This window comes from Penaeus vannamei, chromosome 17, assembly GCF_042767895.1.
Source record: "Penaeus vannamei isolate JL-2024 chromosome 17, ASM4276789v1, whole genome shotgun sequence".
Lineage (NCBI taxonomy): Eukaryota > Metazoa > Arthropoda > Malacostraca > Decapoda > Penaeidae > Penaeus > Penaeus vannamei.
The window spans coordinates 20,318,430-20,334,412 of record NC_091565.1 but is presented as its reverse complement, the minus strand read 5'-3'; the positions used below and the strand labels follow the sequence as shown (position 1 = coordinate 20,334,412).

Here is a 15,983-nt window from a genome sequence, read left to right as displayed (position 1 = left end):
ACACTCACTCACATCCACACACTCACTCTCATACTTACATTCTCTCATATAGCTATAACAAACTATAGGTGTCCTAAACGTGTATACCAAAGAGAGAACATTCACCTTTAAAGTTGCTAACAAAAGCCTAAAGAGCAATTTCATGTATCTTTTTTTTTGTATAGCATCCTTTACTCAAATATACAAGATATCATTTATAAATGATATAATAAAATTATGAACATAATGACACACTATACTATCCTCACACCTTGCCCATCAATCTTATGGCTGAAGACTGTTTATTCTGAATAAATGAGTTTAACTTTAGATTCTTCTAAAGAATGGCTATTAATTAAAAAAACTGATGGACATACTCATAAAATGAAAAAGTTGAGGTTGCACGATGCTCTGTGGGACTGTACCTTTAAACCTACAAATTGATATTTATCGTGATTATTGTTGCTGCTATTATTATCATTATCACTATCATTATATCACTATTATCATTATCATTATTATTTGTATCTGTATCATTATTGTTATTATTGACTTTCTTATTTTCATGTTTTTTCCTTTACTCTGTTGTAATATTATCACTGACTTGTCATAACTATTGTTGTTACAGGTAAGATCACCACAATGAAACTTTATACACTTATAAGAAAATAATTAGTGCTATTATTGTGATAATTATATTTGTTCATATGTCAATGTTATCATTGTCTTTACCAACATTGTCATCATAAGTCTTCATTATCAATGATTTTGTCCTCATCACTGACATTATTGCCATAAACTCCCCTTCTCTCTTAACTTCTGGCAACCATATCCAAAAGTCTATTTTCATAGATGTTTTCTTATGTCTGATGCGTCTGGCACTGCTGTTCTTGGAAATGGTGAACATAGCAAATTTTGTATACATGGTTAATATGACACTAACTGCACTACAAAGGAAATTCTTACCCTCAGGTTCTCCACCATCTGGGGAGAGGTTCTGCCAAAAGATGGTGTGATTGATGTGACCACCTCCATTAAACTTGAGTGCTGGGGCCAAGCTGATAACTGTGTTCACATCACCTGGAGCAGGAAATATTCGTAAATAAAAAGAAAAAAGGAGAAAAGATTAGAAAGAGCTAAGAGGAGAGGGAAAGTAAGGAAGGAAGGAAAGGAAAGGAGAGGAGAGGAGAGGAGAGATGAGACAGAGGGAGGGGGGGGAGGGGGGGGAGGGAGGGAGGGAGGGAGAGAGAGAGGGAGAGAGAGAGGGAGAGAGAGGGAGAGAGAGGGGGAGAGAGAGAGAGAGAGAGAGAGAGAGAGAGAGAGAGAGAGAGAGAGAGAGAGAGAGAGAGAGAGAGAGAGAGAGAGAGAGAGAGAGAGAGAGAGAGAGAATATGACAACTAAAATTGTAGCAAGACAAACGTTATAGACTTATCTTTAACTTCTTTTGCAAGGAAGTAAACAGAATGAGGACAAATACATAATTCTAAAAATCCATTCACTAGAACTACAATTAGTATATTTAGTCATCACTTCCTGAAATCTGTACAAACTATTTAGATGTGTTGATAACTAAGGAAATTTCAGCTGACCTTTAGCTTGGGCTTCAGCTAATTTTTCCTCAGCTACATTCAAGTTGTTGACATAAGTCTGGTGATGCTTTGAGTGATGGAGTTGCATGATCTCGGCACAGATGACGGGTTCCAAGGCATTGTAATCGTAGGGCAAGTCTGGCAGGGTGTGCTTCTGCTGACTTCTGACTCCAAAGGCAGCCAGTCTGTTTAGAAGTAATCAAAGTTAATCAATGGTATAACACTGGCTTTCAGGAGAACTTTTGGTGAACATACCACTCAAAACCAAGGAAAATATGGGTATTACCAATTTCAGTATACACCTCTATATTCCGTATTCATCACTGCACTGGCCAGTGCCCCGGGGACCCATAACCCAAACTTCCTCCAGATATTTACCCAATCAACTCAAACTAACTCATATCCACTCCCAAAACATAGCCATATAGCAAAAACCTACGAAAAGTCAGATCCAAGAACTTCTATCTGAAGCCGGGGCCAATGTTGATGCACGTTTATACCAAATCGCAGGTTTTGAGGGTTCTAGAAAAAAGGTTTCCAGACAAGATAGGAACATGAAATATTGGGATGTGAACCTAGTCGGGCCAATGTTCAAGAGTAGCAAGGTTCATTGGAATCGTCCCAAGAGAAGCCGAAATACAAGGAGGGTCCCATCCGACTGTTATTGGGACATATATACATACATACATATAGAGGTACCACAAATTTAGAAACAAAATATCTCGAGAACGGAAATAGATACAGAGATGGTTGACCACTTGTTCGAAAGCTTGTTTAAAGGAGCGGTTTTCTTGGGGTTGGCGACTGGGCAGTACGAGGCAGTATTAGCCTGGTGCTAGTATGCCCGGTAGCTAGTATGAAATCTATAAGACAAAAAGAGACAAACAATGCGTTTATGGCTACTGGGCAGTATTTAGTATGAAATCTATATGACAAAAAGAGACAAATAATGTGTTTATAGCTACCGGACAGTACATATGTTAGCACCAGGCAGGACCAGGCGGTACCGGACAGTATTTATTATGAAATTTATAAGACAAAGGGAGACAAATACTGTGTTTATTGCTACCGGGCAGTAGATTTATTAGGAACGGGTTGTGTCGGGCGGTACTGGGCAGTATTTAATAACAAATTTAAAAGAGAAAGAGAGACAAATAATGTGTGTATAGGTACCGGGCAATACATCATTAGCACTGAGCAGTATTTAGTATGAAATTTATAAGAGCAAAAGAGAAATAATGCATTTATAGCTCACGGGGAGTACATATTCATCCATTACAGTGACTTAGTAGTTCACAGCCCCAATAGCAACCATTATCATGCCAACAGACTGGTAAATCCAAGACTAAGTAAGTCTCAGATCGAGTCCCAGACTTGTGCGTCTGAATCAGTGTCGGCCTTGTTTAGCACTGAATGAGTTAAAATTTTCCTAAACTGAACCATTGCATGCACCATGGACTGGATTATCTTTACACACATGATGGGTGCCTGGGTGAGCCAAACAATATCATTGTTTTTGGTAAAAAAAATTTACTCCCCCCCTCCACATTTATGTTTCAGAGGTTTGGAATTAGAATTCTTTCATTGATAAATTGAATATGCAACTTCCTCTACATTCAACCCATGGGATCCATTTGATATGACTGTCAAGTTGTGAAAAAATTTGGCTAGGTGAAGGGAATACTACACCAGTGAAATTTTTGTCTGAAGTCAGGGTGATGGGAATATATCATGAAAATTTTGGGTGAGGGCTGGGGTGACAGTAATGACTCATCATGACTGCTCAAAGCTCTTGGAAGATTAGACTCAATTGGCATTTAGGAAGGGACACTTTACTACTATTAAATGAGGGTGGAATGTACCATTTCATAAGCATGACTGGAAGAGTGCTGGCTCCTGGAAGGCCATTATTTCCATGCTCAGGATGCTATTCCTGTACACTGACTAGTGGTGCAGGGTATTACAGAAAATTGAACAACATGAAAATGTAAAAAAAAAAAAAAAAAGCACAAGCAATACAATGTTATTCATCAATATCATCCTCATCTACCGAGAGATGATATGGAACTTATGCAAGGGAAACAGTATATTGCCATCTTGATACAGACCTTAGAAAACAGCCAAAAAGCAAATCTGTTTTTGAAAAAGAAAAAAAAAGAAAAAAAGGGGGGGGAGGCATACATGATACCATACCATATATGAGTGTTTATGTGGACTAGGCCTACAAGCCACACAACTGGGCGAGCTACCACTCAAGAAAGTCAAATACCAGGATTTGATCCATGTTGAGGCTGTGATGAAACCTGATCTAACAGGTTATGTGACATGATTTTCTGTGACTGAACCTTGGATCAAATGTAGAGGGAGCAGGAATAGAGGGATTGGAGGTGGATGAGAGAGTGGGACATTCTCTTGGATCATGTCTAGGAGTTTTTAGATGTCTTCAAGAGTTTCTGGAGGGGAGTTGGGTGGGGAGGCCTGAGAACCATAGGTTTTCTTGTGAGAAGGAGAAGAGGGAACAGATGTTCGAGGAGCAGAGGAAGAAAAGGGTATAGGAGAGGATGTGGTGGGTAAAGATGGAGTGGAATGTTTAGGTTGTCTGGTGTGATGTGAAATGAAGAGGTGTAGGCATTAGAGAAATGGTAGAGATAGGAATATCTGAATTTAGTAAAAAAAAAATAAGTTTTGATCTGAGAACTATACTGCCTCACATTTGAGCTTATAGGCAAGGTAGCTGCTATAAAAATACATTATGGGAGCCACCAAAAAAGGCACGCATACATGGGTGAGCAGGGCAGTTTGAACAGTCATGGCCAGGTTGGGCTAAAACATCAACACTTCTGACTTTGACGAGGAAGGGGTTGATATGGTCGGACAGGGCAGGACACTCCTTCAATATAAATTTCATGGGGGAGGTCATGTCTCCGGAAGCTATTCTTGAGAATATTGGTCAGAGACTTACATTGTCTTCTGGTAGGAATAATGTCGCACTGTACTGCTACTGCATCATCGTCAACATGGCATGCAAGTAGGTCATTTTCACACGACGAGTTTTTATCGTATATAGGACAATCAGTTGGGGAGATGGAAACCGTTCCAGTACAAGTATTAAGAAAGGAGTGAGGTTAAGCAGGAATAAGTTTGCCACTGAAGTCAGTCAGGGTAGATAGTGCACAAGCTTGGGACTCGGATGTAAATGTCACAAAGTGAGAAGGATCAGAACGACTGTGTACGGAAACTTTGCCTACTTGTTTTTGGAGACATTCTGGGAAGAGAAGAGTATTGTCAGAGTAAGGGGACTGTAGGGGTAATCACAAAGAATTAATCCCACTTGGCTGGGCCAAACAGTGCTCAAAAGGTTTGCAGAGGTGGAGGCAGTAGGACTAAGGTGGGAGGAAGATAACATGGTGTGGGGTGAAGTACTATTGTGGGGACGAGGGTAATAAAGATGAAGATTGGTAATGAGGGGGGAGGGGGAAGACGATGAAGACTGTTCAGTAGGAGATGGAGAAAAGAATGTTAGAAGAGAGGAAGGTGTGCATTCTGAAAGTTGTGTAATGACCTGGGCGGGTGGTTTGGAAAGGATAGAGTTGTCTGCAGACATCGAGGAGGGGGTATTAGTATAAGTGGTTGGAGCTGTGGTCAAAGGAGTGGCAGGGGTCAGAAAACCAATGAAATCAAATTTAGATTGTCTATTTGATGAATAGGTAAACCTAAATGCCCCTAATAAGGGTAGAACATCTTCAATTACTGGCCATGGTGAGCCTGAAATAAATGGGGAAAAGAAACAGTCTACCTCTCAAGAGTCCCCATGAGAGGTAAGGGTTATGTGATTAACCAAGGGAATACTGTACCCATTGCTTCTGAAGGCTGTTCATGACTGGTACAAAGTCAGCCTTTTGTCCTTTTAGTAAGGTTTTTCCACATTAGGAAATGGATAGAAGGGGATGAAAAGAAGGAAAATGGAAGGGGGAGAAGACCATACAAAATATATCTAAAACCCCATAAAAGAAGAAAAAAGAAGTTCACGCAATATTTGTTGAGGCAAGGGCTGAGGCCTAAGGCAGGGGCAATCTCCTACATTGGTCTCAGGCTCTATCTCCTAAGCCCCCCTTGACAATGAGCAATGGTTTGACGGGACTGTATTGTAAAGAAATACAGGTTCGTCACCAACAGAATCCTGATCGGCTTTGAATGGCTGCAATCTGAGGCAACTTGATGGTGACTGTCTGATACTGAGATACTGGAACTCCAGGTCCAAGTCTCTGTAAAAGGTGACCAAAGTGTGTGAATATGAACACAAGTCCCTATCACCCCAGCCAATATCCTAGGGGAGAGGGGGTTTGGGAATACAAAAACTTCACCAAAAGAACCAAAAGTCCTCTCTAATAACGGTTTTGCCCCATACCCACACCCAATCCCAGTGGATTAAGTCGGAGCTCAGCCTTTGTCAACTTATTTTCTTTATTTCTGATGTTATTCTTTGCCAATGCGGATTACTTTATACAATGTGTAGTTTTTTCTCTTATAAAAAAAGCCATTGATAAAAAGTGCCTAATATTTTTTAGTTTCACGTAGCCATCCAAATCCTGCAATTATCATTTCTTCTTTCAAATTATCCACACTGTAATATGCTTGAATCTTTTGCTATTTACCTTCGAAAATGATACAAATGAAAGTATTGGTAATGTTTATGAAGTGACATTATCATTCTGAGATTAAGTCCCTATTAATCCAGTAATTCCTTGGATATTCACAAACGTCACTGTATGAACCAAACACCTTCGTAACTGGGGGGATTTACTCCCAGACCTCACCCCTATTGGGGGCTCTTCCTCTGGTTCCCTCACGTGAATGCCGTGGACTTACTCTCCCTGCAGCATTTGCTGCAACCTATTTCCTTCACTTTATGCCTATGCAGATTATTTCATGTATTACTTAGTGTAGTTTTTTTCCTTAATTATTAAAGTGCCATTACATTTTCCAGTAAATCTATACCAAAAGTATCATAGATTGTTCTTTATGGGAAGGATGTACAAGGCTTGGGCAAATTGTAGAGTATATTCTTGTAGAGGATAAAAAGTAGTAGTCACTGGTACAAGAAATAATCAGCAGGTCTAAATGGTATTGCAATAAATAAAGGAAAAATATGAAGGAAAGCGCTGCTCATAGCTTAAGGGGAAGAGTCGTCGACACGATCATGAAATTCGTTATCCGATCCTGCTTACTTTAGTTTTTTAGGTAGGTCAATAATTTTTTTACACAAAGTGCATGGGTACGTGATGCTTGTATACAAGAAATTTGATTAAAAAAGCTGCGTAAAAACAGCGAGATGATAGAATTCAAAAATTATGTAATGGTTTCCTTATAGTGAATAGTACTGCAGTTTCCTTCTGACCAGAGTTAGTCAATAAATAGGAGTACCAAATGTAGCATTTATGTAAATCTATCTGAAACGACAATGTTTCAGTACATAATAAATCGTATATTATGCATTTCTAATATATAAATGACATATTGTTAGGTTTTCAACAGGTTGAAAACAAATCATGTGTACCCCCGAAAACTTTATCAATCGCACTGTTCTCCCATCCTTGTTGCTGCTGCCTGACTGCTGAACGCAGCCTAAACTATTGTACAGCAGTATCATACCAAAGAAATTCGCAAAAACAGCTGAAAAAACGCTGAAAATACAAGAAAAACAAAGCATGAAGCAAAAAGGGGTGTGGCAGCACGAGGGCATTTAAATACCCCAGACCTTTAAACCGCGGAAAGGAGCGCGTTACGCATCTGGCAACCGGCGCCCTGGGGGCGTCACATGGTCATGTATCCACACACAAAGTTTGAAAAAATTGTAATTTGTGAACCGTACTGACGACTCTTCCCCTTAAGTCCACTCATTGCTCCCAAGTTTCAGCTCTATCTTGCAGGGCATAACAAGGTGAAGACTATGCTTCCCAGGCAGAGCCCTTCCCCCCTCCTGAATCAAGATTGTTGAACAAAGTTTGTAACGTGGAGTTGGGGATTTAGTCTATTTAACAAATTATCATTAGGTCTTGCACAAGTATTACCATAGATAAAAAGGCTTTATTTTTTGTCATACTGTCCATAAAACGCAAATTTTACCTTATACTACATGGCCGTTGGAAGCAAAGGTAATTGTTAATGAGAGTGAGACACCCCCAGATTGTAGAGTTTGGTCTATGCGGGGAACATGGTCCCTGCGCAAAAATTATTTGGTCATATTCTGTCCACACAAATCTAGTTCTCAGGTAACTTTACGCTCACACTTAGTCCTTTTAAAAATCATCTTTTGCACATATAATTCTTTTGACCTTTCCGTGCACTTGTTTCATCATCTGTCTGCGCAAATGTAGACAAAATGAGGTTTTACGCGCATGAAAAATACTCTAGTCTACATGCACCCTCCAGAGACAAGTCCCAAAACCAGGGTATCAAGCAAATCCACACACCCAACCTAATCTCTTCTACCTTCTATTTATTTCCTAGGCACAGGGGGGGGGGGGACACTGTACCCCCATCTTCTATAACTTTGTGGCAACCTAATGGATATTAAGAAATCTGGCTGTGTGAGGGTGCTGTGGACATAGGGCGTCTTCTGTACGTCCCATAAAGTTAATCCAGTATTAAAGTTTAACCCAGATCTCTAGTGTGCATGCGCATTGGCAGCATCCAGGATTAACTTTTAATGCACCTCTGGATCAGGCTTTAATATTAAGCTCGTTTTTTAATCTTGCATATGTGCAGAAGGGAGAAGTTGATCCCACCAATCATGTACTGTTACATTACAAGTCCATCATGAACTTCACAGGCGCCATCGCTTGAGTGGCCATTCAGAGTTATTTTTGGCCAATAGTCTTGGAATTTTCATAAATATTTATTCTGAAAATGAAATTATAAATATTTAAACAACTGATCAAATATTCTAATAAAGGAAATAACTTATGATAATGAATATAAAAACCAAAATAATCCCACGAGGAATCTTTGAAGTTCAGAGGCTGCGTGCAAGGAAATTGTATTTCCAGGTTAGTGAAACAAAACAAATATATGGTCAAGGTCACACAAATTGCGTTTGAAAGAATTACGTGCCGAGTTTTTCTCAACTACTTTACTACAAAATTAGCAAGTATACTTTTCTATGGACCTCATGAACAGCATCCTGAAGAAAACATGTTTACCTTGTTCAACATGATTCAACGCAGCAAAGAGCTGCAAGAGGAAACTCTGAGATAGATATTAATCAGTTAATGTCATTTTTGTACACGAGTGTCATTGTAAAAAAAAAAAAAAAAAAAAAAAAAGTTTTATAGTTGTTAGAGCAGTTTCGTTACCCATTTTACTACTACAAATATTAGATTATCAAATATAGAATATTTCATAAATAATCACATTTCCCTCATGAATAGGCCTACTTGTGCCTCATAATTATCATGTGAAGATCAGACTGGATCTTGAGTGACTGACTATAACTTTCTATAACAATCACCTTTCTCCAATCTATAAAAAATGAATATCAGTTATCAGAAAAATCTTTTAACAATGCAGTGTCTGAATGCATATTACAAGGTTCATTTATCCAAATAAATCTTATACTGGACTGCAAATCTTTAAGTAATATCTTTAATACTGTCTTTTATATCATATATGTAGGGACATGAAGGGTGAGTGTTGAATAGATATCTTTTGGTTGATTTTGTTGCTTATTTACAGGTATGAGTGCATGACTTGCTTCAAACGCTACCCTACACAACATGCAACAGTTTTGTGTGAAGAGCAACATTACACAGAAATGTTTCAAATTACCACAAATTTTTTCAGCAGTAAAAAGACAAGACATACCTCAGCTCCCAGCCTTTAGATTTGTAAAACCTATTCCCACACGCCCAAATATCTGAGACCAGGACATGCACATCAACAGCAGAGGGCAGAACCATCACATCACAGACTAGGAACATCACAAGAATTGAAAGAAATTTAAAGAGACAGTCCATTAACACAAGATTTCGAACAAATCATTTAAAACAGATAATCCTGAAGAAATGTGTACAGAAAATAGAGGTATGAACATTCTTAATTTACTATGATGTTAGTCAGTTTTCAATTTTGAGAACATTAAAAGGCATAAAGAACTGATTAATAATATGAACAACTTTTCAATGCCTTGCCTTCAATCATGTAGGTATGTCTGGGAAGAAGAGAAGGGAAAGGTGATCTTCAGAAGCAACTGAGAAGTTTATATTATTTTATAGAACACTTTAAACAATTAGGGGGCAAAGCAGTGCAGAGATAAAAAAAAAAAAAGTAGGCAGAAGATAATCAACATTATGAAAAAATTAGTAAGTCTCTCAATTTCATGAAATACACATTAAAAAATATTTAATTTTGAAACCTAAGGGATGTCTAAAATAGATTCTTAAATATAATTACCAAAAACATACCATTACTAAAAGAAAGAAAGAGAAACAAAAACATGAAATCTCCTAAAAGAGTAAATTTCATGTGCGACATTTCTCTTCTCTCCAACATGTTTACACAATAACGATGGTGATAGAATAATGAGTACGACAGATTTTACTGAACATTATTCTCGCCCTGTCTGGCAGTGGCGATTGTCATCTTCGGTACGGACACGGTGGATTAGGATTAAACTAAATATGGTATTAAGAGTCAAGGATGCTACAGAAGACGCCTTAGACTCCGAGTGGTGATATGCAGCTGACATTTTTGTCATTTTCCAGTAAATATAAGCTAGGTGGTTATGCTTTATAAGATGGTGTTGTCTATTTCCCTCTATCTCTGCGCATCGCTCTCGGTAACCTATACCAAAACAAATATTAAATTTTGTAGTTCTGTCTATTATAAACAAAGTTTACCCTGAATCATATGACTATGTGAAAGAAACTATACCCACAGCCTAAGTCCACTTGATGCTCCTAAGTTTCAGTTCTATTTTGTCATGTATATCAAGGTGAAAACAAAGTTTCCAGGAGAGTGTTGGTGGGGGGGAGCTGCCACATCAACCTTACCCTCATGCAGTGCCAAAACGGCATGCCCAGTCACAGCAACTTTAATTGATGAATAAATTTTGCAATGTAGGATTGGGGTCTTGGTGTCTGATTGCATCTGCACTGCAAAGAATTACTGACTTCAACATTAACCCACAGTATACACTTCCCTGCCCAGCTATCATGTGGGGTGTTTTGAGCAAACTTAAATTTCATAGAATTGTGCTGGTTAATGTTCCTGAAAGAGAGAGGAGAATGGACACTACCATCATAAAGCATAAGAACTAGTCATAATCCCATACTACCACTCGGAGAATAAGTCCACATCACCCTCACACAACCAGAGTTCTTATGTTGCATTTTCTATGGGTTGGCACAAGTGCTAGTGAAGGGGGGTACAAGGGGGTTTGTCCCCTTGTCCAAGGAATGAATAGAAGGTAAGAAAGGTTGTTTGGATTTTTATGTGCCCATGCTACCCTGGTTTTGGGACTTGGGCTCTGGAGGGTAGGTCGCTCTCGGTAACAAATACCACAACGGAAAAGGTGCAATCCACTATCAAGCCAAACTCGATTTAATCATATCTCCCCTTCATTCACTGACATGATTAACGAATGTTTTCATCATCACCTGCTCGGAAGAACAATAACGAAGTGGTTGGAGTGAGGTCGAATGAGCCTGTCTTTGAAAATATTGGGAACGATGATAACTGAGATATCTGTGACACTGGTAACAACATGGGATATGTTACCAACCAATAACTGTCAATCATCCAGAAATCGATCAAAATTACGCGAAGTTAAAGCCGGTGTCGAGCTAGTTTCTTCATCAACCACCAACGTAAATTTAGAACAAAATTACCAGCTCTCATGAAGTCATCGGACACGGTTACCGCCTCTCTCAGAAACCAACATAAGCCGCCAAATTGCTCATCATGAACTAATTAATGTTTGAAGATACTACCCCCGGGCCGAGAACAGTCTCCTGGCAGCGAGCATCGTTCTACGTGTTATTCTTCCGGCGTCTGGCGAGGGTCTGGCGGCCGCTCGTTCCAGCATTCTAGGCGCTAGATGTGGCGTGTGGATTTATCTCTTTTTAAGATTTTAGGGATCCTAGTCGATTATTCGGTATCCGTAAGATATGAAGATTTTTTTAAAATATATATTCTAAAGCAAAACATTGGTTTCTTGTTCTTTTAAGGGGTATAGATTATATGGCGTTTCTTTATATTCTTATTTGAATATTTATTCCAATTACATATTAGATACACCAAAAATTATGTGAATTATGTAAAAATAAATAAAGCTAAGTAGAATGAAATATGTAGGGGTAAGAGCGCCCTCAGTAGTTTTTAAAAGTGCTTGCGTTCTCAGAGTAAATATTGGTAAAGTTTGGGTCACTAGAAATATGTGTTTAAGGAGTCATTAATTAGAGTTTTATGAGTTTTTGATAAATTTCGTCACAAGACTGCTGTGTTTGCCATAGAAGTAGCAACATATGGACTGCAGTGGATGTGAAATACAAAGTGCAGTGACCAGAAACGGCGTAAATAATCAGAAAATGTCGTATTGAGTCCGGCGGAGACCGAAGATGGCGTCGCTCTCGGGACTTGGGACTTCGACCTAAACCGCCTGCAAGGTCCTTCGCGTGACTCAGGTGAGCTGCCAGCAATCCTCTCTGCTCCCCCTACGTCACTCAGGGGAAGTGAGAGGTGTGCAAGAGAGACGAAGGTTGGCATGGGGGTCGGAGGTCAAGCGGGACAGATGGTGACCTTGTCCAGGCTTCCTTTGACGTGACCTGACACGCCTTCACTCACCCTCGAGTTCGTATCTGAAGCCCTCGGAATTGCACTTGGAGGACAGACGGGCGATCGTGGGAAGGGTGCGGGTCGCCGTTTTGTCCGAAGCCGTTCCCATTGTGTCGTGCTGGGAGGCAGTGGTTGCTAGCAGCAGTCTGGTGCTGCCTGGCTTGGGTCACTCACTTGGCGCTGTTGCATGATGAATAGGCTGTGCAGCATGGGAATGTCTACTTTCATTTAGTTCTAGTACTATGCACAGAAGTTTGAGTGAACATAATTTGGCAAGGGGAATAGTGTTATATGCAACATTTGCATTCAGAAGGTTGTGTAGGAAGGGTATGGTTATTACTGAACTAGAAGGTATATTTTTACATAGTAATGGCACTAAGACGGGGAGACCATAGGATAGCATCACGGAGAAAAAGAAAAAATCTAAACTCACTGAATAATGTCAGAAATGAAGAAAATAATTTGCAACAAATGTCACCCAGAGGCCAATGTTTTGTTTGGAACTCCTTGTCTTGCTCGTGCAGACAACTTGTCAGGGTTAAGGTTTACGATAGGACTGCACTGACTACAAGAAAATTGAAGATCATACTGTTATAGGCAATGAAAAACTACATTCATTGCTATCAAAATTGATTTGCAGAAGCGAACCTGTTCGAGTTAAATGACGAAAATGTGGTACGCAGAATGCCATGCGGGGACTAAGTCCCCACAAGCCTCCTGTGATTAAGTCCAACCCTCCTTGCATTACAGCGAACCAATTAGCTGCGCGGGAACCGAGTATGAACTGTTTTGGCGCATACAGTTCGTAACGTCACGACAAATTTCTTATAAGTACACTGTAGTAAAATGTACTTCTGTATTCTACTTTATATGAAATTTTAACGAAAAACACATTTATCAAATTTTCATCCCTTAAATACATGATGTGATCGATTTTACCGTGTACATACCATAGTTTCATTAGAAAAATACGGTACATCCATACTTGTGCATCTCTGCCTTCTCCCGGCAAATTTGACAGTTCTGTTGTCACAGTTCCTGTTGTTTGTTCCAAAGGTGAAGGTTGTTTACCGTGCTACTTGTGTTTCCGATTTTTTTGCAACTTTGCGGTGAAATCGATCTCTCACTGAAATTGTTACAATATCGGGGGGGAACACTAAGCTCAATGAAATACAATAACCGTGTCCCAATTATAGAATTTCGTCTGCGGTTCGTCACTTCCCAACACTGTCCCCTCAACTTCAAAGTAAACTCATTTTGAATTTCTAAATGTAGTCAGTGGCGATCTAGAGGCTGTGGTAGGGAAGGTAAATAATCGGGAGGGGGTCCGGGGGCAGAGCCCCCAGTAGGGAAATACGGCAATCGGGAGGGGGTCCGGGGGCAAAGCCCCTGATAGGGAAATACAGCAATCGGGAGGGGGTCCGGGGGCATAGCCCCCTGGTTAGGAGAGTTTTTTTGTTCATACGGCGATCCTACTGGATGCTTGCGCAACACTGTGTTGAATCATCCGTGGCTGAATCTTCTCTCGTGTTTTTACATTTTCCACTTTCTTTGTCATCTGAAATACTATCCTTGGCTCAGATTTTCAATTTCCCGCATACTTTTGCATTTTAAAATGCATGGTATAAACGAATTCACCCCTCCCCCCAAACCCCCGATTCCCCATGGGATCCCCCAACCTTATTGGCAGGAGTCGAGGACTTCTGACGGGTGCGGTCCTGTCGTAAACATTTACCCTTGTCAGCACCAGGTCAGAGACTAAGTTCCAAAAGGGGGGGAGGGGTAAAATCGAGTTCACGAAGCTCCATTTTGGGGGAATGGGGGGAGGGGGGATTGCATGATGTCATTAGCAACCTGTAAATGTCGAAATATATATACCATTTGAACATCATTAAAAAGTGTAATTATCTGAAAGACAAGCCAAATTTCATTTCCGTATAACAATAGAAAGGCCGTATAATTAGAAAGATGAACCAAACTTTGTCTGATGGACAACGAAAGAAATACCGCGAAAGTAAACAAGCCCAACACACAGTGTACTAACTCGGTATCATAAGAAAAAAAATGGTCAATTCACAATATTTGCTTATCATGCGAACCAAAGTAACAAAAGCATAACATATAAAAATATTTCCCCCCACTCCCTGCTTATTACCACGAAGTCAAATGATTGGACATTATTTCTAAATACACAACTCATACCGTCAGTGTGGAGGGTACAGACGATCTGCGTGGAGGAGGAACTGATGCAATCTTTTGTTCTCTGTGGGGTACACCATTTAAAAAAAATGGCCTTGGACAAGTACCCGGCGAAGGGATACTTCCTCCTGCTGAAGCAGGGCACTTTTGCTTATGCCTCCCTCCATTTATGCTCGATCGTATTTGAGTGCACTTTACTTTTAGGGTCAACAGAATTGTATGAAGGATTCATAGTTAGATGTTGATAGCCCTTTTTTTCCAGACAATTATATGCCTTCCAACAATCACTAATGACTGTTGTCCCTGGGTGGATACACTCCTTTATTACATTAAGCAAAGAGAGAGAGTCATGCGTCTCCACAGGCATGAGAAAAAAAATTCTGCGTCATACTCCTCCAAAAACCCACTAACCTTCAATTACTCTAGCAACATTATATTTTCTTTTTCCAAATTTAGATTCATCAATCTTGACAATTTCCCCTGACCCACCAATTTTGTCAGATCGATTTTCAAAGCACCAAAAGATGAGCACCTCCTGGCAGAAGCTCGCCCTATCACAAAGTCTTGATATTTGGCTAATTATCAGTATCTGCTGTGACATATTTATGGTTTTAAAGTCTTTTTTTAATGTAATTATACTTCAATTACGTACTTTAAGATTTATCTATACACTTATTTAAAGTTATCTGCGCATTGTGTGTTTCACACACACAATGCAGGGTTTAACATTTTGAAGCTGGTCATTTTATGGCAGGATTTTGGTGTGTTATATACTTCTTGCCCTCCCCTGCTATTGGGACTATCAAATTAAAGAATGTTGATGGAGAAATGGTGCTTGATCTCCGCAACATTCATTTGCAGAAGAAACAATGCAAAGAATTAATGAGATCATTGGATTTCCTGCAGAAAATATAAATTTTTTTGGACAGTCTCTGGGAGGGTGCATTGTTATAGGCAACAATTAGCCATGGGTAACATCTGCACTGACAAGCACTGAAATAACCTCCAATAATAACAATAGAGGGCTATATTATTATCTACCGTTATTTTGGGGTTGCCTGCAACTGTCATTGTTTACATGTAAATGCTAGCGTAACATTATCTTGTTCTCCTCGTCTGGCTGCTAAGGAGGATGAGATGAACAACTTGTCCAGGAGGCCAAAATGGGAGTTCTGAAAGGTCAACTTCTTATCCAACTTATCAAACTTGTAAGAAATGGAGTTCCCAATGTAGCATTAGAGTTAATATTTTCTTATTTTGACAATCAGGCCTTCCCAGGCCAACTTTTGAAAAACTTTAACTGAATCCAACCCATCTTTGGTAAGACCTACAGGAATTCATACTATACAAAGCCCTTGTGGTCTTTCTACAATAAATTCTATC

The 15,983-nt window shown here is 39.6% G+C and overlaps 2 protein-coding genes across 2 annotated transcripts in view; one reads left to right on the top strand and one right to left on the bottom strand.

Annotated features, from left to right (window-relative positions):
- Positions 1 to 945: 945 nt before the first annotated feature.
- Positions 946 to 11,688, bottom strand: Sod2 (superoxide dismutase 2; the record flags this gene model as incomplete). Its single annotated transcript, XM_027370407.2, is given in 3 exon segments — positions 946 to 1,059; positions 1,569 to 1,753; positions 11,558 to 11,688. Coding segments are annotated over 3 exon segments (394 nt in total), but the record flags the coding sequence as incomplete, so codon positions are not given.
- A 279-nt stretch (positions 11,689 to 11,967) lies between these two features.
- Positions 11,968 to 15,983, top strand: part of LOC113818228 (pre-mRNA-splicing regulator WTAP) — a 37,948-nt gene continuing 33,932 nt past the window's right edge. Inside the window, exon 1 of the mRNA XM_070132059.1 lies at positions 11,968 to 12,250. The gene's annotated coding sequence lies outside the window, so the exon portion shown is untranslated. The remainder of the gene's footprint in view (positions 12,251 to 15,983) is intronic.